Below are 25,572 nucleotides of genomic sequence, written 5' to 3'. Positions count from 1 at the left end.
CAACACCTGTTACACAACAACATCTCAAGAGATGTGTCTCTATTTCCATGGACTTTGGTTCACCTTTCCTATTTTGTACGCAAACCCTTCAAAACTTATTTAATGAAGGTAAAGTTTACACACGAGTTTCAGCACAGAATTTCATCTAATGAACCCAATATATGTGGTGTCCCATGGGGCCATGGATGCCATGCCTGACAACACTACCAGTCCTGCAGGTTTGAAGCTGGCTCAGCTGACAGAAGCTGCTTCTGGTCACATAACTGTGCACCAAAATGCTGCAGTTCAAATGCAGATCCAATCAATGCATGAGCGGATCATGCTCAAGAATGTTCCTATTACTACTGAAAAGATTTTATAATTGCTTTATTGAAAACCTACTAGCTTGGATTCCACCAAAATAGTTTGCACACTAGAAGTATCCCACAGAGAGAAAAGACAACTCTGCCTGATGTTTGGAGTGTTTCACAGGAGAGTTTCCCACACCTGTGTGTTTGGGTAAATGCCTGCTACAGATACACACAGCTGTTGCATCCCATCTCTATCAGCCTACTGCTAAGGTATCAAGGAATGAAGCTCTGCCTCTTACTCATTAAGACTCCTTCCCCTGTTAGGCAATCCTGAAACCCCCAGCTAATTGCACTGGGGATAAGAGCCACTGTACCTCTGAAAACAGCAAGAGTGTAGGGAATCCAAAAAAAATTCAAGGCAGCGATGTGTGATCAGCACAAGGAGACAAAAGTTCCTGAGGGGCGGTGAGCACTGCTCACACCCATGCCTGAGCACTGATTTTGCAGCAGCTGATCAGGGGCTTTGTTTCCAGCCTCCCTCAGTAAGCTAGACTGGCTTCTGTCTCCATCCATCTGTCCTCTTGCAGCACAGAGAGCCTGCTGTCTTATTTCATAGTACTTACCCCTGCAAACAGGTTCTCACTCTTTGAATGTGTTCCTTTGGTGTTCAGTCTTTAGTACTAACACAGAAAGCCTTCAGCAGCCCACAGACACATCACTGCCTCCAGGCAAGGGCTGTGCATCCAGCTTCTGCACAAGACAGCAGCCTGGGCTCAGTGCAGCTGAGGATGGCCACCAGGACAGCTGTGCTGGGCATCAAGTCCTAGCATGACCTCTCTTCCACATAATAGTAATAAAAAACCACCCAACTTTTCCCTTGAGAATTCATTTGGCTCTGCCCGACACTGACACTCCAGAGCTGGTGACAGGAAATGTTCACATATCAATGTTCTGTGCTGCAGATTTCATCCCATGCCAGTCTTCCTTAAGGAGATGCTCTTCATCTTCATGCACAGAGGGGCTCACCAGCTTGTGGCTGGGCCTCAGATTCTCTGGGAGTTCATCATGAAGGAGCCAGAGCACTCCTTACATTTCCACACTCCTCAGGGAACGTGCTTCCTTCCTGCAGCCAGGCCAGAGCACTTCAGTGATGCAGCCAGACACTGCTATGGCTGTCTCTGCTCACAGTCACTCGGTTTCATGAGTTTTCCTTTAGAAGAAGCTCGTCACCAAGTCCCTGCACCTCCCTGGTACAGTGCTGAGACCCAGCAGCATCCCTAGATAAAAGACCTGACCATGCTGACCATATGATCAACTCCACAGGCCACATCCACCACCTCACCGGGCACCGTCACCTGCATGAAACACAGGACAGTGGGTTATTTATCAAGCTGGTACTTTGCACCTGGCATTTCCTATTTCTCATCCTCTTTCTGCTCAACATGCCAGCTAGTTTCACAAGGATTTGTACCAAAGCAAATGCCAACTTGAAAGCACAGAAAGAGCAAGATTCAGCACCAGGCAGGCTTGTGCACTGAGCTGTGAAATACTCTTTTTCCTTCACAGAAGCACATAAAGCTTTGGAAGGAGAAAGAAGAGCAGGCTCACTAGCAGACAGTGAGGAGACTGTAGCCTCAGCCCATCTGTTCAGCAGCAGAAGCAGCATGACTGAACAGAGCATAATCTAGACATTAGGAAGAGGATCTGCCCAAGCACCACGGGGATTTGCCTCTTCTTTCATCAGCAAGAACTGGAAAAAGGCAAAGGCTCGACTCAGCCTAAGGCAGTTTGTGCTGTGATGCTGAGACCAGCTCCTCACTTCTGAAGCTGACACTGAAATCTAACTTCAAACTTGAGGAAAGCACAGTCTAAAAAAGCAAGTTTTTCCTTAGAGCCAAGAGGGAGGACAGCAGCTAGTTCTAGGGCAGGCGGTCACAGACAAGGATCCTGGCACGCTGCCACAGTACTGTCAGACAGGAGCTGGCTGTCTGAAAGAGCATAACCCCCAACAGCCACATCTGGGGAAAGTGAATTCAGAAATTCCATCCAGCCACAGCAGTGTGATTTTAGGCAAATGTTCCAGAGCTGGTCTGGTTTTGTTCATTTTTAAACAACGAAGAAAGCACACTACAGAAACACATTTACTGCAAGTTCAGACACACAGACAGGGACTCCAGGGTGGTCCAGCTGATTGCCTCCCTCATCTCCTACTTGGCCTTCATGAAGATCAGGAGCATCTGATAGGCTGAATACTGAACTCCAGAGCCAAAGACTCCTCTCCATCCACTGAGTCTGGCTCTCAGAGCCCCCTGGGAGAAAGCAGTGGAACTGGATGCACTGTGAAACAGCTATGAGTACAGCTGAGTAAGGATCTCCTGCTGTAACCTGACAGTCAGTCCAGTGACCCACCACCACAGGCGAGAAGGAAGCCCACCACTATGTGCACTGTAGCCACTACAGACCAAAATGCTCACCTAACTTAGGTGAGCGATGATTTGCACAGATGACCAACACTGATGGTTTTCTTTGCAGCACATACAAACAGAAGCACAAATAGAAGGGGAAAGGAGAGGCAGTAAGGGTAGCAAGCAGATGATGGTGGACAGGAAGGAGACGAGGACTGTTCAGATGTGGTGGCACAGCACCAGATGCTGTTTTAGGATTCGAAATCATTACTGGCATAGCAGACTAAAAGCTTTACTGAATATCTCCATTCCCAAGCAGGCTACACAAGGAAAACAAAGCACTTCTACAGTCATCTTAAGCTCCCACTCTTTTCAGAATTACTCAACAAAACCACACACAGCAAACTATGGTCCTTGCCCTCAGGATAGCAAAACCTAGCCAAAGAATATACTTGTGGCCTTCACACCACCATCCTTACCCTCCATGGGAAATACTGGTCTTCCATTCTTCCAGTTCCAAGGCACCCTCTTAGATTCTTCCCCCACACAAACAGTTCTCCTTTGTCTACACAGGAGGAAAACAAAAACAAAACCAGAGTCATTAAAAAGGAAGAATTCTATTTGTGTTGCTGGCAAATGTGGCTACAGTGTTTCTGAGAGTACACAGGTTTATATACAAGCAGTATTGACAGCTACCAGATTTACTTCAAGATACAATAAATGTATTTGCCTTTGGAGAAAACTATGCCAAATGAGCAGTACAAGAAACAACTTCTGTGCACAAGTCTTTGTTTCCCCCTCTTACACCACCTGCTTTGGAATTTTATTTGAAGGAAGAGTACAGCAGCAGAAATTCCAGGGAATCATTTGTTAAGTGAATAATTTGTGCTGAAAGTCAGACAGCTGCAGTTGATGTGTATCAGCAGAGCAAATCCAGTAAGCAAGGCAGTCAGATCTGTCCCAAGCCATCACCTGGAGAACGCTTATTTAACTGTCTGAAAAGAAGGGACTTCTAATGACAGCTAGGGAAAAGCAAAAACCAGTGTTCAACAGAGTTGAAGTTTTGAGCTCCTCAGGAAAACACACAGATCTCAGAAGTGTTTGGACCAGCTCCACAGCAGAAACAACCAAAACACAATCTACAAGCTAAGTACAATTTAATCAGAACACTGTTTCTAACTCTTTCTGAACATCAAGGGGAGCCCACTTACAAGCACCCTGCAACTAAACTGACAGTGTCACACATACTGCTTGTCCCAAAGGACTCAGCCCTGGCATTTTTTCCTACTGGCAGCTGGATCTCTGAACTGCTGCCTGATGTTAAATGACTTTCAAACTTCAAACCCTTCAATGGCTGGGAACCCACACAGCCTGCACAGAGCACAGTATCATAACCTTTGCATATTAAATGTTATGATATATTAAATATATAATTTATATTAATTATATATAAATATATAATTTATATTCAATCTCTGGGTCTGCCCACCTCAGGCTGCTAGCTCAGTTGGGCCAGAAATACCAAGAAACTCTTGGTTTTATATCAAGATATCAATATCAAGCTCCATTTAAACTAAATTTTAGTTCGTTCATTTATCAGATTAATTTTCTAAACTGCTTAAGTGCAGCAGACTGACTCATTCTATAAAGGAAAAACAAATCTTTTGGATATCCTGTATGAGAAAAGTTTTTTTGCGTTAGGACAAATAACACTTTCTTAATTAAAGCATAAGTTAGCACAAAATGTATGCCAGAAACCAAGCTGACACCTGTAAATGTGCTGCCTCACTCCCTGCTGCTGCATTCCAGTGTGCCTTCAGTTGCAAGAAAGATGGGTGCACTTTTTGGGGTGTGGGACTTTTTTTTTTTTGCTTGGTTTGGGGTTTTTTTTCTTTTTTTCTCTTCTGCCAATACAATAACACAGCACCATGACCTCTCCATGACTAGGATGACAAACTTACTTGTAAGTGCTGCAAATTGGCTGAGTCCACAGCGAACATGAGCAACGCGGATGTCTGGACTGAAGTCTGACCAGCCAAAAAGGCTGGGTGGGATCATCTCTGGCACTGCTGTCTCTATTAGGTTTGGTCCTTTCCCAAGAATTCCATATCCCCAGACAAAAACATTTCCTTCTTCTGTATTACAATAAGAACACATTCTGTAAGAAAGTCTGTGCTTGTGAAATTCATGCCACAACCAAAAGTTAATCAGAACCAAAGGGATATTTTCCCTTCTTCCAGCACAGTCGAACACTTTTTGATTATTTAAAATCTGCATATAATGCATTTCCATCCAAATTCCTCAACCTTTTCCTAAGCTATGCAAGCAAATCAAGCCTCCTAGGCAAAACTTTCATGGGGAAAGAATGCCAACATAAGAGTGAGCTGGATAAAATACTTCAGCTTACTGACTGATGGGACAGAGGTCAAGAGTTTATTATCATGGCTTTCTTCTTTGATGCATGGCCAAACCAGCAACTGGATGTCATTCTGCCTGGCATTCTGCCTTAAGCTGGGTGCCTGGGAAAGGCAACAGTTGGACAGCATAAGAAAGAGTAAGTTTCTATGTCAGCCAGCTCTGTCCCCTTCATATCAGAAGCTCAAATGTCTGGTGATCACAATACTCCCATTACAAATATGAACATCTTCCTTGAGATAATCCTTCAAGAAAGTAATGCAATCCCGTCCCTCACTCCTTCGTGCAGCAAACCCCCAGCTATGCTCCCCAGCCACTGAGTCCAAAGAACGATCACTAAGGACCTGCTGCACAGTTTCACTGTTCTCAGACCTCTCTTCTTTCCATCCCTGTTCATGATTTATAAACATGTCAGATTCATATGGAGTCTGAAGGGTTCTACTTTCCCTCAAGGGTTGCCTTACTTCCTCCCTATATCCATACTCATTACAGGCCACACTCAGCACAACCAGCAAAAGAGATGAGAAGAGCAAACAGCTGCCACGCTCCTGCTTTGGAAGCAATGCTCTGCACTAGTGAAAACAACTCCTATTGTAGTCTTAAATCACGTTTCTCAGTCTCCCAGCTTTCCACATAACATCCAGTATTTCCCCGTTTCCAGAAAACAAGATACTTGTTCCACAATGTTACAATCCACCCACTGTGCAGCGTTGCACCAAAGTCAATGTTTCCAGAAGTGAACTCACCTGTCAGCACAACGTTGCCAGTTCCTCCACAGGCAGCCTCCTTTACCTTCCCAATCTTGAACGGCAAATGCCTGGGAACATTCACCTGGACAAGATTGCAGAAGAGTTGTTAGAGACAAGGTAAACTGCAAACTAGACATACATTTTAACTTGTTCTCTAGTTTTGGTTACAGATTACATACATTGGATTCCTGATACAACCTTTATTGCCTAAATAACAAAATGACTGCAAGTCCCAAAAATAAAAAAAAAACCCTACACGAAATTCATTAAGGTGAGGACGGGGTGGAAAAAGTTACCTAAAGGAAAGCTTTCATGCATGGCAACAAGGCTGACAATGACCAATAACTGCTTCTTATCCCTGGCTTTTAAAGTCAGACACAGCGGGGAAATCAATAGGTGAGCACGTCTTCAAGCCTTCACACTGGATTAGATGATTAAAATTCAGTCTGCAGTGGCATTTTTGAACATACTAGGGAAAAACTACTTAAAGAAAATTGCATTTATTTGGTACAGTCCAACACAACATACATACACAGCTTGACATTTGTAAAGAGCAATCTTTGATTTCACAGCTCTGCCATTCTACACTTTGAACTGCATCTATATTTTAGCTAAGACTCTTGTTCTTGGCAAACGTGCCACTGATCCATTTCAGATGCTGCAGACCTCCACTGCACACCCAGCCAGGAGAACTGCTGCCCTGCACAATGTGATCATTGTCCTCAGGCCTTATGGATCTCAGCATCTAGCCCTGCATTAGGGTTACATCGGGAGAGGCACAGGAAACAAAGCTTTCTAAAATTCTGCTAAAGCCACTCTAATACAATTGTCTGCTCAACCTGCGGCCAAGAGTAACTTGAGTATTGACTAATTTCCTGACTCCATTTCCTAAAGTAGCTGTAACACAAGACCAACTGCCCAACTACCTCAGCAGTACAATGCCTAGTGTGAAGTCAGTACCCTACCAATGCCCCACCTAAGTTTGCACAAAAAAACCCCTTTTATCCGTCAGACACTGGAATTTATTTAGGACTCAGTTATAAACCCACTAAGGATGTCCATGAAAAGTTCACCAGTATACAGGTTGACTGGAAGAGACTTCCAAGGGCCAGCGGGATCAGCACTATGCTCAAAGTAGGATCACTTGAAATCCTAGATCAGCCAGCCAAAAAACTAATTCCTGTCCTGAAATTAGCACTTGAGCTGGGTCTCAATTTGGTGCAAAGTCCACAGGATGGAGAAAGAAGAATATGGAATTCTTAGACTAACACTGGGCTGAGGTGACACAAACCTTTGCCTGTCAAAAAGGGGAAACCTACTACCTCCTTAAGCTACACAAACATGTCAGATAGGTTGGTTTTGTAAGCTTGTGTAAAAGCAGCCTGCTAGTGGTGTTTGTATCTGCTGTCAAAAGAACCCAGAACAGGGAGAAACATGTAATTTTTAACTCTGTGCACAGCAGCTGAACTGAAACACGTAAAAACCACGCCCTCAGATCAACTGACCTGTGTGGTTTCTGTGACAGACGCCAACTGCAAGTATTCTGAATTTCCCCAACCAAAGACATCTCCTTCATCTGAAACAGCCAGACAACAGTCCCCATAGGAAGAGACCTGGATAATGTTTACTCCAGCAATGTCACCATGCAGCTTAGTAGGAACACTGGTGATGTTATAGTGTCCAAGACCTGAAAGGAAAAAAAAAAAGTAGAGATTATGAAGAATTTTTTTCCAGACAAACTTTTAATGCCTTTTTAATGCATAGAACCATTTTTGTCATGCTATAACAAAACCACCCATCCTTTGAAATAAATCCTTCTGTCCATAATGTTTAATTATGTGCATAATGATTAATTATTTAATTATTAATTACGAGACAAGCAGCCACAAACAGCACTTCCACTAGCAAAAGCCACCTCTCTGGAGTACACAGCAACTTTATACAATCACACCCTAAAGAGTCTAGTATCTCCTGCCTGTGTGGACCAAAGTGTTTGAAGAACAACAACCAAACCAGGCAGATATCCCAACAGAGATGAAGTTTCACAAACTGGCTGCATCCTGTCTTCTGCAAGGAGAGCCATGAGTGACAGCACACTGCAATCAGTTAAACAACAGCAGGGGAAATGGCGAAAGAGGCTGGGAAGCAAACACTTTACATGACAAATTGCTGCCTGGAAAAGAGACCAGAATGTAGATGACAGAAAGCCAGGTTACACTATATTGGCACAGAAGAATCATGGGAAGAACTCAGCTTTGGGAGCAGCAAAACGAATGAACAGCAGGAATGACTGTGAGGAGGAAGTTCTCTGCAGCAAAAGCCACCACAAAAAGGGCCTGCCCAAGGATCCCATGCTAAAACACAACAGCTACCAAAGCGCTCGTCAGGTCAAAAGAGCAGAACAGAGCCCAAAACAAGAATTAGGAAGGCAAAGCCACCACCAAACTGAAGAGTAAAGCTGCCCATGTCACTTCCACATCCCCTCAGAAGCTTTAAACACTCTCCTCCAACTGCATGCTTGGACTGCCAGGGCAGCATCCTAAAGGTCCTCAAAAATGAACTGGATTGTCTCAGTTTGGTTACACAAGAGTACTGAAAGCATCATCTCACAACTGGGAACATCAGCAGCCCCTTTCTGTCTACACATTCATGACAAACACACACCACAACTTCTCAATTAGGACAGCTTGCTATATTCATCAATTCCCCGAAAAGCAAGCTGAGGTGAGTTCCTACCTGTTTGTCCATCAGCTCCCCATCCACATGCATAGACTGTACCCTTCTTGGTTCTAAACAGACTGTGGTCCTGCCCACACACAACCTGCACACAAACAAGTCACAGCTAGTCAGGAAAGGTCATGTGTTCAGACGATTGAGTGAAGCATTACTGACAGATAAAATGAGCAATGAACCTCTGTGATGTCCATCAGTTCAGATTCTGACCTTTCTCTCCTGATCACACGGTTCTAGAGAAAGGGAAGGCCAAGAACCACAAGACACAATACAGAAAACAGCAGAATGTTCTTTATGGAAACTGATGTTGCAATTGATTTGTTCTAAGATCCAAAACAAGGAAAGAAAGCTGGATTCAGCAGTACAACACAATAAAACAGCAGAGTAAATAGGAGCTCTCCCTTCACAGGATTCTCGATGCCAGCCACAAACTGCTATGGATTCTTCGCCATGTAAGCACTTTAGGCACACAGCTGTTCTCAAATCTCTATTTATGTTGAACTAGTCATCATGTCTGCCACAGGCTGGCATGAATTAAAGCCAAGGAAAAAGCCATTCAAAAGCAGACATTAAAAATTAAACAAAGATTAAAGGGATTTAATCAACAGCTTAAGAGAGTGACTACCAATTCTAAACATATAACTGCTGTTATCAAAGCACAAACAGGTACTAAGTATTCAACTCCCCGAAAAAAAAAAAAAAACATGAGAAGTCCAAACAGAAGTTTTACAAGGCTAATTCCAAACAGCTTTAGGATGAACCACAGCACAGTCTCATGAGGTGGGCATAAATTAATGACCCTTCTTTGGAACAGGAGCAATGTCTGCCCACAGAGTATGGCTACAGGGGCACAGACATACCAACAAACTCCTGTGCCTGGAATATTGCAGCCATGGCAGGTGTTTCTGCTGTCCTGCAGTCCCTTGCTCTCCCAGGAACCTGACCTAGAGAAATGCTGGATGGTTTCACAGCTCATTTTTGAAAAGGCAAAGACAAAATTTGAAACTCCTAAGCAATAAAAAAAGTGACAGGAAATTCAATTCATTCAAGAAATCACGACAGGAAAAGAGCAGTGGAATGGAGAGCCCAGAAGTAGACACAGTACTCTGAGTGTGGCTGAGTAGAGAAGAATCATCATCTCCTTGACCTGCAGGTAACACTCCTAACGCAGCCCAGGGTATCGTTAGCCTTTTCCACAGCAAGGCACATTGCTGGGTCCTGGTCAGCCTGGTGGACCCTAGGGCCTTTTCTGCACAGCTGCCTCCCAGTCGCCCCTAGCCCACGGTGGTGTCTGAAATTGCTCTTCACCAGCTCAAGGACTTGGCCATTTCCAGCGCTGAACTTGGTGAGGGTCATGTAGGCCTATTTCTCCAGCCTCTGGATGGCAGCACCATCCTCTGGTTTATCAGTCACTCCTCAGAGTTTTACATCACCTGCTGTCTGCTGAGGGAACGCTCCGTGATCACCAGTGAAAATGCAAACAGGACTGGACCCCAGATCCCTGGGGTACTGCAGCTGTTACTGGTTCCAACTTGGCTTCGAGCCAGCGACTGCCACCCTCTGAGCTTGGCTGTTCAGCTGGTTTCCAATCCACTTTCAGGACTGAGTTCAGATGATCCTCTTACCTGGACAACTCTGCTGTCAAATTCCTTCAGCTGATGAATGACATGGCTTCCACTGGACACCAAACAACCACCAAGAAGAGAAAAGGCAATACAGAGGATTTCAGAAGACTGCAACTGAAAAACACAAAGGTAAACCTGCCTCTACTGAAAACCACTTTATTACCACAAGTAGAGAAAGTTGTTTGCATGCAGTTTCACTGCAAAATACCTGCATGAAGGAGGAACATAATTCTACATTCTCTTATTTAAGAACTGTCACTTTTTAAATATAAGCTCTCATGATAATTGGGGGTAGGAGCAACCCTCAAAGACAGTCCCTAGAATGAGCAGAGACACTACATAATAATGCAATACCCCTACAAACACTACACTTAGCCAGAGATAAAGCAGATATCCCAGAGCACAGTGTAGTGCTAACAACCCTGTCATTTTTTCACAATACCTGGTATTATGAACAATCCAATGATTGACTTCCAGTATCAAGTATAAAAAAAGCTACCTAATTAGAGCTATTTTCTCAAACTTTACAGACCAAGTGTTGTGGATCACAGACACAGCAATGAACAAGATTTTTTTTTTGTTCCTACTAGGGAATCAGAAACTCAACATATTCCTACTATTCAATTACTCTCTCACACAGAGCACTTTGAGCATACGCTTTGGTGTGACCCACAAAAAACCCAACGAAGGCAAAGCACTACAGACTCAGAGGCAGTTACAGAGATTTCACAAGAGGCTGCCTCTTTCATGATTAAATGGCACTTCTAACATCCTCAGGAACAGCACATGTACTCTGAGCAGCTAAAGGGAGAAAGCCCAACTACGAACATCAATCACCTCAAGCAATTTATGAAGGCTGGGTTCTCTCACTATGCCCTGAAGAACTGTCCCATGCTGACATTCTTTTATCTCTTGTGACTGTGGTCAGCAGAGTGCTGGTGCCCAGCCTGGGTTGGCTGCTTGTATGATGCCTGCAGCATAAAAACCTCTTCTCAGACTCCTTAATCTTAAATGGTGTGCTTGTACTACCAGACCTTTTCCACCTTCAGGCTTTTCTGCAGGGTTCTTTTCATGCAATTATGATTTCAACATTAAGAAAGTTCAGGATCTTTTAATTCTCACCTGTAAATTTCATCTTCAACAACCTTCCGGCCACACTGTCCATAAGAATTGTTTCCCATTGTGAAAACTGGAAAACAGTGATAAAACACAGTAGTCTTATTACTGCCCAATCCCCTGAAAGCCTCTTTTCAGGTCCACAAAATATTTTCACACAGTTCTAAGTCTGAAAAGAGGAGCACAGCAGTATAAAAACTGGCATAAGCTTTTTTCAAAGTAAGTCCACTTGAATTAAAGCGACTGAATCCATTTCCACCAACAAAACCCAGCAGTATTGTTGCAGGCACAGCAGCAGTACCTGGAGCCCACTGTCTGTCACAGTCAGGAATTGCCTAGTTCATCCTGCCTTTGTCAAAGAGACTCAGAAATAGATCAGCATTCCCACAGGAGTGGGAATCAATGGACCAACCAGCCCACCCACTACGAATCTGCCACTGGATCACTTGGTGCAGCACTGAAGCCACTACACCAGAGATGTGGAGAGACAATTCATGAACATAATCTTCTCTATAAAGGACTATTAATTAATTAATTGCTTTTATAAACATAGCACTCTGGGGCTTCAAAGGGAAGTAACACAGGAGTACTGGCACAGCCCCAAATCTGCATTCACAAACACATCAGAGTGAACAAGACAAACAGGCTGCACTCAGCCAGGCCTGGGGCTAGAGAAACAAACCTTGTAGTAAAAAGCTCCCAACACATTTACAACTTGAGCCAAGTGAACTCATGGCTGTCCCTCACAGAAGCAATCCCACAAAAGCCAACAGCTGCCTGCATCCCATTTACAGGGCAAACAGCCCACCTGGGATATAGTTCTAAAGCACAGAAGACAATTTTTTTTCAAGCTTTTAGTAAAAGCATAGCCAGGCACCCCTTGACATCATCAGCACAAGCAACACTGTACCTCCTTCACTATCTGTCAGGACCAGGGAATGGGCTCTCCCACAGGACACTTGCAAGACTCGAGTTTGCTGCGGCTTCTCCAGTGGCAATGGAATTGGAGATGGTTCCAACACATATTCATAGCCCTTAGCTTAAGGAAGAGAGAAGAATTTTAAGGCAGTAGCTTCCACAAAGTAAATTCAACATTTGCTGACCCTGTTGTACATTCACACACTCGCTTCTGCTTTGTCATAAAAGCAGATACATTTTAGAAAGCCAAGATACTAAACAAAGTGGCTGACAGGGATTTATTACAGAGGGAGGGAGAAGGTAAAAGCTATTGGAGAAGCCAATAATCACTGCCTAAACCCAAGTCCACCACAACTAGAGAGTGAATGTTAAGGCTTCAGGTGGCAGAACTGTGAAACTGAGGCTTTCACCCACATGTTCAACCACTTTGAAGAATACATCTGGATTACTAGAGCTTAATATCAAGCACAAACATTCTGTGTAACTGGGGATATTGCAAACAAGGTACAAGAGCAACAACCACAAAAATGTATCAGGTAAGCTGAACTTAGTGCTTCATATTTAAAGAAAAGTAGATTACAGGCACTTAATGCAAGAAAGACTAGCTAGGCTAGGTCCATAGGGAATAAGACATCTAACATTTATGAAAAATGACAAGGTGTTCTTTATAAAGATTTAGCAACTTGAAGAACATGTAATCAGTTACAGTCAACTGGGGGGAGGGGGGGAAGAACAGCAAACCATAAATCAATACTAGGGAAAAGGTTAAGGGGAGATAAAAAGCCTTGGTATCAGTCACTGTAATAAGTGAACTCAAATCCCAGAGGACCCAAAGCAATTTTTCACACAGGCAGCAGTGTTTTACTGGTTCTCACTGCCTTCAATTAAAAAAAAAAAATTAAAACCACTCCTAAAATTAAAAAGAAAAATAAAATTTAAAAATCTACACATGGTCTTTTGCAGTAAGACACTACTGGATGTGAGGACAGCGCTTTCCAATGGTGGCCATCTGCCATGCAATAGAGCAGGAACTTAAAGGCAACCAACTCTCTATTTGTCTAGAAACACTTGGAAGTCACAAAGCAAAAAAACCTTTTCCTCTCTCTGCTCCCTCCAGCAGAAAGACGCATGCTACTGGGATCTGTAGTAACCCCCACTGAGGGGATCTGGAGAAAAGAGACAATGAGGTGCCTAAAGAACAGGGTGTGAAATATTAGTTTAGAGACAACCATCTAAAAGTCAGAAGGCTGAAAATTCCCTTGGAAAGGAAGCATCTACAGCAAAACAGTGTTGGAAGAAGCAGGCACCAAAGTCAGCCTGTAAAACAGCAATGAGCAACACATCCCAAAGGAAAACTTCTCTGGGAGGACACTAAACATGGAGCAGTAGCAACCCCACTGATCTTCACCACATTTTCAACCCATCTCGCCAAACACACTCTCTTACTTAGCAGGGCTTGAACTGCAAAACTATTAAACCTATTTCTGGATTCTCTGAGAAAAATAATTTCCAAGTCAGATGAAAACCAAGGTAATTCCAAGTCACTCCTGAGACATCAGCACGGACAGAACCAAGACCCAGCAAGAGCTGAAACCTTTAAAAGCAGAAGTGAGCAGAAGCTTCTGCAGCCCCTGCATTTTGCAGCTGCTGTTTCAGCACACACTTGCTGTGTGTCCACTCTTACAGAACTACCCAGTGTGCCACCACAAAGCAGCACCACTGCAAAACCCAACATGCTGCACTCTAGCTGCAGTTTTCTTTTGCTTCTCCATCAGGTTTAATCTTCTGCCTGTATCTGACACACCCTACCTTGATGGATTACACTCTTATACACCATAATGACAAAAGCTGCTTCTATCATGATTTTCCTCAACTGTTTATGGAGGAATGCCTATACAGTCAGCAATTCTATGAGGAAAGTTTGTGTTTTTCCTGTCTTTGGTGGTAGGTGGCAATGTTCTGCACAGAAATCATCCTCTTAAAGGAGTTTGAGGGCCTGGTGTAACACAAAATGACTGAAAAACATGCTTTTCCTTCAAAATGCAACTTGCTATTAAAATAATTTTAAAAGATCCCCTACAGCTTCACAAAAACCTCACAGACTGTATTAAAATAACTGGGGAGGGAAGGAGGACTAAAGGACTTTAGTTTTTAAGTGCAAAGGTAACAAAAGTGAGCAAACTCTCCTGCCAGAATGACTTCATTAACTACACTGTGCCTACTATCAAACTACAGATTCAAAGCCTCACATTAACCAACATCACACTTCACAGAATAAACAGTTACACTTCTGTCCAGATGAAACTAATTAAGTGCAGTGTACAGAACAGAGGCACATGTTGACCAATTACAAAGCACAAAAAACACAGACAAATTTCAGAGACAGACCTGTTAAAAAAATAAAGCACTGCATCAAAGCCTCCTGATGTTTTTCAGAGCTCCAAACACACGAAGATTCCTGTACCACAGGCATACTGCAGTGTCACCCCGTAAGTCTTTAAAACACTTAAATCCTTACTTTGATCTCTTCTGCTTCTCTGGAATCCAAGCTGGGAATCCTTGTTCAGCCCCATGCCCCACACTTTGGTGATGTCTCTGGTGTTAGAAGCCAGCAGTGTGAATCCATAACCACAGGCAGCAGAGGATATCTTTGAAGACAGACAAAACCCAAACCATTCCGTTAGAAACTGTGTCTTAGAAAAGCAACAAGTTTCACTCGATGCTGTTTGTTCATCAGCATTTATTCTTCATTAAGGCACATTCACATATTCACATGCTGTCCAAATTCATGGCATGTATGGTCTTGCAAATAATCAGGAAGAGTCTTCCGTGATAAGCACCGCAGTGAAAACTCAGGTCCAACCTTTCCACCTTAAAGTTTTGGGTTTATGTGCATATATATTTATTCCTGCCTTATCTTGGCCCCATTCAACGCCACAGAAAGACCTGTTTGCTGACCTGCATCAGCAGATTAAAAAAACAACATAAAAACCCAACAAAAAAATAATTTTTTTTTTTAAAAAAAAAAAAGCACCACCATATAAAGATATAGAGATATTAAGAGAATAACATGTTTTACTCCTTTTGACAAAATAGGCCCAGCAAAAGAGCCACATGAGGTGCAACTGTGGTTTGTTCTGCCTGGAGAAATGGAGACTGAGGTCAGATCTCAGCGAGGTCTGCAGCTCCAATCTCTGCTCTGGGACCAGGGACAGGACCCGAGGGAACCGCTGGAGCTGTGCCAGGGGAGGTTTAGATCGGCTATCAGGTAAAGGTTGTTCCCCCAGAGGCTGGTCGGCACTGAACAGGGGATCGGGGATGGTCACGGCCTCAAGGAGCGTTTGGACAGCTCTCTGCGGTGCAGGGTGGGACTGCTGGGCTGTCCTGTGCAGGGCCAGGAGCTGCACTCCGTGATCCTCCTGAGTCCCTTCCCACTCAAGATATTCTATGAATGTTCTGACTTTCTCTGCACTGGACAGCAAAGCACAAGTGAAGCGTGTAGGCAAAATAATGACATGATTTTCAACACAAGCTTCCCATTTGTCAGCTGGGAGCAGCCACGGAGCCACTGGAAGTGGCCCATTTTATCTGGCAAATGCTCTCCACATCCTGGATCTTTAATGCCTCTTGATAAAATTACAAATACATCTCTTCTAAGCTATATTCTGCTGCAGTTAAAACAATAATCATCCCAAGCAAACCACTATATCGATAAAAAACACTGCATCACGGCAAAGCCTTTAAACCCGATTCAGTAACGCCGCTCTCGGCTAAGTCCTGACCAGGCTCCGGAGGCCGGGGGAGACACATTGGCCCCGCCGGACCGGGCCCACCTTCTCCTCTGTCTCCAGGCGGTACGGCGTGGGTTGGACGCGCCGCGGCTTCTTCCAGCCCGCGTCCGGCTTCACGAAGCTGGGGACGCCCAAGGCGCCCGAGTAGCTGAAGCCCCACACGAACACGCGGTCCTTGCGCTTGGCCGCCTTCCCCGCGTACTGGAACACCGGGACGGCCTCCTCGGCTTCCCGCAGCTGGCGGGTGCTCGGCGGCCCCGCCGCCACGCCCAAGCCCCTGCGGAGCAGCCGCCGCGCCGCCCCCGCCATGACTGCCCTCAGGCCGCCGCCATCTTGGCTCCCCCTCACACGCGGGCTCGCGCAGCGTCACCGCCCCTGCGCGCACGCGCCTCTCTTAAAGGGGCCGCGCCTGCCTCTGAGGGAGAGTCCGCACCCGCCCGGGCCCGGGGCTGCGTCTGAGCCAACAACGCAGCCCAAACTCAAATCCAAACCTTCACCCAGACCTAGACCTAAATCTAAACACACCCCCAGAGCCCAATGTGGACTTACACCCAGACCCAAAGACCGGAACTGAAACTTAGGCCCAAACGGACGCGTAGACCCAGACTCAGCCCAAACCCAAACGGAGATCATACCCAAAGCCAGCACAGCGATGACAGGGCTGGCTGTGGTGGTAACCAAATGCAGCCGTCCCACCACTCTCCGTGTGAGAAGCGGGCCTGTCTCAACACTGAGACTTTCCCCTCGAGGGACCCTCCCTCCAGGAGGAAACTGCTGTCCTTTCATCCCTCGAACTGAATTTCCTCATGGCCAGCATCTTTTGCAAGAGACCCTTGCCCAATATTCACCCGGGAGGAAGACTTCCTGTCACCATGCCCACACTGCTCCTCAGGGTCTATCAAGTGTCTCTCCTTTATTGATGAAAACCACAAAAATAATTCAAAATACAAAGAGTTAATAGAAAGGCATCTACAGATGAGGACTTTTGGTGCTTATAAGGAGCTGGTAGAGCAGGGCTGGGCCCTCCTCAAAGTGCTGTCAGGGCACCGTGGGCTGGCTGTGATGGAGGATGAGGACGGGCACTGGGCTGATATGGCCAGCACCTGCCCTGGCTGTGGTGGCTGCCAGAGCCACCTGGATCCCTGCTCCAGATCAGAGCCCTAGCTGCACAGGAGCTGGAGGAGATTAAACTTTGGGTGGCTGGTGTGGGGGCTCACAGGATCCTCACAGGATCTTCCTCCATGTGCTCTCAGTGCAGCGGTTCATGATGAGGTCTTTGCTGGGACGGGGAGGAACAGCAGGTTGAGCCTTGGGCTTGTTGTCCTCTGGCTCATTTTTCTCAACTGCAAGTAAAAAAGATGTACAAATGGGCCAGAGCTCTCTACCACACACCACCCTCATGAACATTCAGCGGCTTCCTACATAATGGCTTCCAAATCTCCTGCCTCTCCTCCTGTCCTGCTGCATGTAGTGGTCTTCCTGTAGGTCACGGTGTCCGAATGTGCCCACCAGTGCCCAGCTGGGAACTGTGCTCAGGGGAAGCCCATCTTTAGGTCTGCATGAGGTCTGCCCATCTTTACCTCTGGGAAGGTCATGTGGATTACCAGACCTAAAGGGTATACCTCCATGTCTGCCTCTCTCCTTCCTCATGAAGAGAGGCTTTTTACAACGGCTTGAACTAGTAGGACAAGGGGGAATGGCTTCACACTGTCAGAGGCCAGGGTTAAATTAAATATTAGGAAAAAATTCTTTCCTGTGAAGGTAGTGAGGCACAGGTTGCCCAAAGAAACTGTGGCTCCCCTGTGGCTGGAAGTGTTCAAGGCTAGGTTGGATGAGGCTTGGACCAACTTGATCAAGTGGAAGCTTGGAAGAGATTGGTCTTTAAGGTTCCTTCCTACCAAAACCAAATTCTGTAATTCTATGATTCTTCATGCAACATGCCATTCTGGGGACTCTGCTGACAGCTAACATGCATGGCAATTGCAATGGTAATGGCAGCATGGGGGAGGTTAGGCACACAAAGGAAAGCACAGTCCTGAATGTGGGCTGACCTCATTCCAAGACCTGCTCTGTCTGACCTACAGCCAGGAGTAAGAAAACTCATTGAAAGAAACACCTCCCTGCACAGCCTTTCCCCATGGGAAAAGGGCAGATGGGCATGGTGTGACCACAGTGTGCCATCCTGCTCCAGTTGCCAGCACTGGTGGGGAGCACGGGTCATGCCTGCAGGATTCCAGCTCCATTGAGACCTACTGATGACATTGGCCTTGTTCTGGGAATTTCCCCGCATGTTCCGGTGGTTCTGGATGTACTTCTTGCTGTTCCTCCTATAAGTCTCCTGGCTGATTTTCTTCCGGCCCTGCTTGTGGATGCTCTTCGCATTTCGGATGGTGGATCTGCAAGGAGTGAGAAACAAAGCTTTCAGTTTTCATGCTGGCAGCTCTCACACCACACACCACACACTCCTTTCCCCACACTTCCTCTTCTGCTTTACCCAAACCCCAATTTCTGCTTTTGGGTTTTGCCAGGTGGATGCCAGCCCTTGAGGGCAGCCATCGGTGAGACACAATCTGCGATGTGTTCCGAGGCAGCTGGATGGTGCTTTGCAAGCAAACACTGAAGGGTGAACCCTGAGCACAGGTGTGGAAAGTAATGAGAGGGATTGGTGAGGAAGATTGTGCCTAAGGTCGGAAGGATGACATGGGCATGAGGTTTGTCCAAGAAAGGCCCAGAAGTGATCTATAGCTCTTTGATGAATGAACATACAGCACCTATCCTGGCCACGAAATTGAGGTCCCTGGTGGGTGGCTTGGCATGGCACCCCAATGCTCAAGGGTCAGATACAGGGGAATGGAGTATGGGGCATGTGTCAGTGTGCACCTGGATGTGCAGCATTGAACCCACAGAAGAGAAACTACTGAGAGAAGCGAAAGGCTGAGCAGCATGGGGCCGCTACAGGGGAACCCCCAGCACTGGGGGGTGTCCTTGGGCAGGCAGACAGAGGCCCCTGCCTTGTCTTCAGTATCATGGCAGGAGTGAGGTGGCTCCTGATGTCCACCTCATGGCATAATCCTCCTGCTCTTCTCAAAGAAATGTGCCTCTGCCTTCAGCCCCTTCCTGTTCTGAGCACATAGCCCATGTCAGAGCAAAGCTCTTGCCCGTAACAGCAGGTCGCCACCTTCACAACAGGTGGCTACCAGTGCCATGGAGGCAGCAGTCACAATGGCAGGGGGACAAGCCACTGTCCTTGGAACAAGCCACCTCATCTGTCCCAAGGCTACCAGCAAACATCACTGTGTTCAAATACAGGGATCTGGACCATTTTCCAGGACTCAATCCATGCTCCAGCAAAACTGGTTTTGGAGAGATTTTATAGCAGGGCTGATGTGTCATCTTGCAGAAAAAAGAGCAGCAAGTTCTTCCCTTTTTAGCCATTCTCTTTTTGTTGGAATTCATGAGTTATTATTGCTTTTTATCTTTTTAATCAAAATAAAATCCCTTGCATTAGCTCAAATCCTCCCGTTAGATTAGGCCACTTGACAGCTTCATTTAGTCAAATCTCTCCTTGCCTTTGAAAGATTCAGTGCATACACTTAAGAAGGAAGAAAATGGGCAGTTTGAAAATTAAACAAGATTAGCCCAGAAAAGAAACTTTGCAGAAGGACAAGGAGAAATACACCTGATGGGAGGACCTGTTGGAGCAAGGATCTTGGAGCCCTGCATCAGCAATGCTGGGGTGCCTGTGGTAACTGGGGAGCACAGGGCTGGTGGGAGGACAGCCCTGGTCTGTGCCCTGCTCACATTTCTCCAGGCAGTTCCTCACTGACAGGGCAAGCAGGTGACACCACAACACCCTGTCTGGTTTAATTTCATCTCCCTCAAGGAATAGAGAGATGTTCTTCTGCCCTCTACAAAAAGCTTCTCCTACCTCCGTGGAGGAGCACCCCGGTTCCTCAGCTCACTCTTCACAGAGGTGTTCATCTCCCCGGCTTTCTGTAGGTACATGGAGGGGTAATAGCCTGTGGTTTCATCCTTCCTGCAATTCAACACAAAGCAACATCACTTGCAGTCACGGCTCTGCAACCACCTCCTCAGTCCAGGAGAGAGATTTGATCATTCTTGTGGGTGGTCACAGAGTCCCAGAATGGATTGGTTGGAAGGGACCTTAAAGGTCTTCATTCCAACCCCCTGCTACAGGCAGGGACACCTTCCCCTAGAACAGGTTATTCCAAGCCCCGTCCAACCTGGCTTTGAATTCTTCCAACTTGGGACATTCCATGAGTCTTGGTTCATGCCCGTCCCCCACTAGTGCCATGTGGGTTACCTCTCGTGTTCCTTGCAGCTGGGATGAAAGTTGAGGTTTTGTAAAGCAAAATGTGCCAGAACAATTAGAGGCAACGTAACATAACTTTTTTTTTTTTCCCCATCTGTCTTCTTCTTGGATATTTCTGAAGCCCTCAGCAGAGGAATCTCCAGCTGCAATGTTTAATATTTGGCAAAGAACAGACCTGAGAAGCAGCCCTGCCAAAGGAAGTGCTGGGCAGTGGCACCAGACACCATGGCTTTCCCTGATGTGGAGAACCATGGGTGCTCCCTTCCCTCTGCCTGAGCGCTGCTCACCTGACCTGTTCATGGCATCTCTCACCTGATGACCCACCAACCATCAAGGAGCTTGTGGATGACTTCAATGGTATCGCCCTCCTTGAGGGTCAGCTCATCCTCTTCCACAGCAGTGTAGCTTTTCTGGACCACGTACGCTTCACCTACACACGAAATGGGGATGTGATGGATCATGTGCTGACACCTCAGGGATGGAGACCCAACCCCCCAGCCACTGAGAAGAGGAGGCACCAGAGCATTAGGAGGTACCCTATATTTTAGGAAAGACTCAAGATTTGGACTCAGACTTCCCCCAGTCTTGTCATTGCCCATGGCTCATCCTGGTCCCTTCACCATCCCTCCAGAAGAAAGCTTTTGAGTGCAAGCAGAGGAAGCACACCTATCTCTGCTTGAAAGTGTGTTCGGAATTCAGGTGGTGAAATAAGGCAGAAGGAAGTGTTGAGCTAATAGAGCCTCTTCCAGTGTTGTGAAACCCACAAAGCTGAAGCCTGTTGACCAACTGGCACAAGTCTGCAGGATCCTCCCTCTGCTCCACGTGATAAAGCCCTGCTGTCATGGCAGGGCAATGCAGAGGGCAGGGAACAGGGCCAGGCTCTGATCAGGAGAGCGCAGAGGCAAAGCCCTGTGAACGCCTGCCCCTGATTTGGATGCTGCACCATGCTGTTCTGCTAACCCAGCACCTCAGTCTTCAGCCAGCCAGCTCAGCATGGCCACCGCATAAAGATCAGCCAAAACACAAATCTAACGCTGAGTTGCAGGTCATGGGAAGCTCCCAAGGTTGACACTGAGGCACCAAGCCATGAGATTTATCCCTCCTGGCAGTTCCTACAGCAGCATCTCCCTGCCCAGTGATCCTGCTCAGTCTGAATTGCCCAGCTTTGCAGTGAGCCATCTCAGTGGAGAGCTGCAGTGGGCTGTGCTCTGACACAAACACACACACACTGGTCACCCCAACATTTTACCTGCATAGTTGGGCTCCTGCTCTTCAGACTCATCGGGACCATCCAGTGGCTCCAGATAGGCAGCAGGTACCCAGCCTCGTTTATTCTTCATCTGACAAAACCACCAGCCTGCAAAGAAAGCAACTATGGGCAGGAGAAGAGAGTGTTGTGGGAACTGACACCAGGTCTGTCCTGGCCAGAGCAGGTGCAGGTATCTCCATGTCCTGGAGCAAAGGGACAGTGCTGGGGCCAGTCTCTGTTGACATGGTGCAACCAGAGAACTTAACCCGTTCATCCTGTTCCTGCTGGGCAGGAAGCCTCACAGGCTGAGGCATGGCCAGGATGTTGCACAGTTTTCTAGAACTGCTCCTCACCCTTCAGCCTTCACTGCCATGACTAGCTGACATGATGGGTTTGGACACAAGATGCAAGGGCAATACTCATTCCTGCTGAAATTGTGGCAGGGAGTGGGCTGGCCCTCAGGGGCTCTCCAGGGGGATGGACACATACCGTTCTCACTCTTCTCCACGACATCCACCATGTCCCCAGCTTTGAGAGCCATCTCAGAGTTGGAGTTCTTCTCGTAGTCAGCGATGGCTCGGTACGTTTGCAGGACAATGGGGCCCGTGATGTCTGCATGAGAGAAGTGATGGATGTTCCCTCCTCCAGCCCCCAGTCCAGAAACACTCTATTTCAGGCAGGCCAAGAGCAGCCCCAGAACAGCCCAAAGTGCTCTCCCAGCCTCGTTCAGATCCAAACCAGCTGGATTTCAAGACAATGACTCGGATTTCAGGACAAGGATTTGACTTCCCCACAGCTTGCAGCTCTGGCACAGCAACCATGCTCTTGGTGAGCGTATCTGCCACGGAATGACAACCTCTCTCCCCAGCAGGCTTCACTGCTGCTGAGGCAGCCACTTGCAGCCCTCCGAGACCTCTTACCAGTGGGGTTTTTCTTGGAATCCTTCGGCAGGAGAAAGACCTCAGGCTTCTTGATCCTAGACAGGTCAGAGCAAAGGCAGCTCAATGCCAACCAGCCCTATCCATCAGCAGCGACACCCTCCCTGCAGGCTACTGCCAGCATCCAAGGCCAGGATTGCAGGATTTCCCTCCAAATAGCAGGCAGCTGGACTCACTGGCTGTCTGTCACGGGGTTCATGTCGTCATGACGGACCTTGAAGAAGTTGACCACATGCAGGCACCGGGAGATCTTGTGGGGTAGGTTGACCAGTGCGTAGCAGTACTCAGCCAGTGTGCCCTGCCTGTTCTCAGTTGAGCGCTGCCCATCAAACCACTTTGGGGCTGGGGGAGAGGAAAAAGGGCTCAGAAAAAGCAGACAGAATGCCATGCTTCTAATACTTTCCCAAGCACACCGCTCTGAATCATTAATTTTGCCCTGCAAACAAGTGAGTCTGGCCCCAAGGTCCTACATGGCTGTATTTTCCCAATGAGGTGAAGCTTTGTGGGAGCACAGCTCATGCAAGCCCAGAAATGATCCTGTTTGACCCTATTTCAGTTTTAGGGTAACTCCTACATGTGTGTCCAGACTAAGCCCAGCTGATGGACCACAAACACAGCAGATGCACTGGGGCACCAGGAGGGGCTCAGGGGACCAGCCTGCAGTCAGAGGAGATATACTTTATCCTGGTATCCCACTGGTTATGGTGTTCTTGACTCCAGAGCTCTAAAATACTGCTGGCAATCCCGACCCTGAGCAGTGCTGAACCACATGATGGGGGGGTGCTTTTGTGTGGTCAGTGGCACCCCACGCCCCCCAGTAGTCTAACACCTGTCTGGTCCCCAGTGCTCTCAGTTTCCCAAATGGAATAAGGATGCTTTGAACAGCCCCAGCACAGTGGGGGCCGGCATGTTGGAAGAGGCCCAGCATGGTGGGTGTTAGTCCAGCTGCAATGGAGCCCCCCTCCATTGCATCCACACGGCTGCACGGTGCAGGCTTACTCCTCTTCCTCCACAGATGTCAACCACAACTGCAGCTCTTTTTCAGACTCCTTCTGCCTCCTTTGAAGCAGGAAATTAAATAAAATGGGGAAGTTTGCTGACATGCACCTTGCTTGGAGACAAAACATCAGCTGTTTGGATCAGGAGTTCATTCTCTGTCATTGAAGACATATTGCATTGTTTCCTCTTACAAAGTATCTGCGTTGCCATAAGGGCATTAAGCCAACATGAGTGATGGTGTCACCAAAAGAGGGCTCAGCTCCACTCAGTGCAGCCCCGCCTAAGCCAAACACTGCACCAAGCCAGGGGTCACAGCTGATTCTCCTGGACGTGCCTCTGGGGTGCCCAGCCTTCAGAGAGGAAGGACGGGGTCTGCACAGCTGCTGAGTGTTGGGAAGAACCGCTACCACCGCTCAGACCTTTCTGGGGTTTTGATTTCAAGCCTGGTGTACAGGAAATACTGCACCATGCATCTGTCTGGGAGGCAGCCAGCGCAGCTCAACCCACCAGGGAATTTCCCACCTAGCTGCAATTTCTATTCACCCCCCAGCCACGGTGCTTGCCCCTCACCTGGCAAGTGCGGGATGATCCGGTTCTCTGCGTTGATGTCCCCAGATTCAATGGGGAACATCTCCTTCAGCGCTTTCTGCAGAGCAGAGCCAGGCACAACAGTGAGGATGGCACCAGGGGAACACTCTGTGACACCACTCCTCTGCCCCTAGCTTGACTCCCTTCCTGGCGCTCGCCCTGCTGCCACTAGCATGTGTTGGCTGGATCCCACACCTCACAGAGCCAATGGCTCCCACCTTCAAGGGGCAAAAGAGATCGAAGGACTGGACCCAGGAGCCTCTTTTGAACCAGGTTTGCTTTGAGGCAATTTCAGATGGCTTTCACCCTCCTTCTTCCCCACCTCGAACCCGTGTGTCCCGGGAGGACTCACGTGGAACTCGTATATCTCAGTAAAGCGGCGGTAGACGACCTTTTCGGAGAGGTCATTCCACTTCACCAGGAACATGTAAACCTGAGGAGCAAAGCAGAGGCTGCAGTTCTGCATCCAAGTGGGACACCACACCCCACTGTGCCCAGGGAGCCCTGTGGATGGTCCAGTTGCTGTTAAAATGGAATGTTTTCCTTCCACCACCCCAATGCAAGTAGTTCTGCCTTGCCAGCAAATAAACTGGGCACTAGGGAAGCTTGGAATAGACAGAGAGGGGACAGAAACATGAAGGTGGGTGGGAAACAAAGTGGAAAAGGCCCTTTCCAAGACTGCAAAGTAACCAATGGCTTGCAAAGGAGGTGCCCGAAGTCTTGTGTTTTCAGAACATTTTAGTCTCTGGCTCCCTCCAGCTCATGTTATCAGCCATGACCCCCTTCAAAGGAAGCATTTAGACTCTCAGTCACATTTATCTAAGGAAATTTGTTGGTCAGGCTTTTTATCCTTGCCACCCCTCAGTCCTCACATGCCAGAACACTGCTGAGTACTCACATAGTGCTGGCTGGGGAAAAACCTTTTCTCGTAGCCCAGTAGCTCGATGTGCCGGATGAAGGCGTCCCCCATGGCTGCTCCTGCCTGCGGTGTTCTCCTCCGGAGCCTTCTCCTGCCCGTCTGGATGCTTCCCCTCCCCTCTGCCCTTGCACAGCTCTGCTTCGTCTTAAAGCCCTGGCGAAGCGGAACTCCCGCTGTTTACCCGCTGTGATTTGTACTGAGCCGTGTTTCCTGCGGTAAGCTCCAGCCCAGCTCCACCCCTCCAGTGGCTCCAGGACTGAGGAGGAGCGGAGCTGGGGCGCCTTGGGGGTGAGCTGGAGGGATCTCTGGACTCAGAGGACAGTGAAGGGTGAGGGCCAGGCTGGCTGCCCTGATATCCAAGGGACCCTGACTGCTGCTCCACGATGGCACAGGTACTGCAGCAGAGGGTCAAGGACAGGTGCCAGAGGTGCCTTTACCCTCTCTATCAGAGCTGGAACTGATGAATGAGGCATGTAACACACTCTCTGAGCCCCAGGAATGGCA

General features: G+C 47.4%; 2 protein-coding genes across 2 annotated transcripts; both read right to left on the bottom strand.

The window, feature by feature from the left end:
- Nucleotides 1-1,465: 1,465 nt before the first annotated feature.
- Nucleotides 1,466-16,916, bottom strand: RCC1L (RCC1 like). Its single transcript, XM_040082837.2, is given in 12 exon segments — nucleotides 1,466-1,645; nucleotides 3,175-3,260; nucleotides 4,657-4,830; nucleotides 5,857-5,941; nucleotides 7,365-7,546; nucleotides 8,596-8,680; nucleotides 10,218-10,269; nucleotides 11,340-11,406; nucleotides 12,244-12,372; nucleotides 14,770-14,899; nucleotides 16,085-16,457; nucleotides 16,891-16,916. Coding segments are annotated over 12 exon segments (1,467 nt in total). The 3' UTR covers nucleotides 1,466-1,567.
- Nucleotides 16,917-16,948: 32 nt separating this feature from the next.
- On the bottom strand, nucleotides 16,949-25,213 carry NCF1 (neutrophil cytosolic factor 1). Its single transcript, XM_040082470.2, has 11 exons — nucleotides 25,048-25,213; nucleotides 24,502-24,582; nucleotides 24,132-24,207; nucleotides 22,739-22,904; nucleotides 22,545-22,600; nucleotides 22,114-22,236; nucleotides 21,625-21,732; nucleotides 20,688-20,805; nucleotides 19,971-20,078; nucleotides 18,296-18,438; nucleotides 16,949-17,385 (listed from the first exon to the last, which is right to left on the bottom strand). Exons 1-11 carry the CDS (start codon nucleotides 25,117-25,119, stop codon nucleotides 17,267-17,269), a joined length of 1,170 nt encoding a protein of 389 aa, XP_039938404.1. The 5' UTR covers nucleotides 25,120-25,213; the 3' UTR covers nucleotides 16,949-17,266.
- Between the last annotated feature and the right edge of the window lie 359 nt (nucleotides 25,214-25,572).

The sequence above is a fragment of the Hirundo rustica genome, chromosome 19 (genome assembly GCF_015227805.2).
Source record: "Hirundo rustica isolate bHirRus1 chromosome 19, bHirRus1.pri.v3, whole genome shotgun sequence".
Classification (NCBI taxonomy): domain Eukaryota; kingdom Metazoa; phylum Chordata; class Aves; order Passeriformes; family Hirundinidae; genus Hirundo; species Hirundo rustica.
The sequence above is the reverse complement of the archived record's forward strand: the minus strand, read 5'-3'. Positions and strand labels throughout refer to the sequence as shown.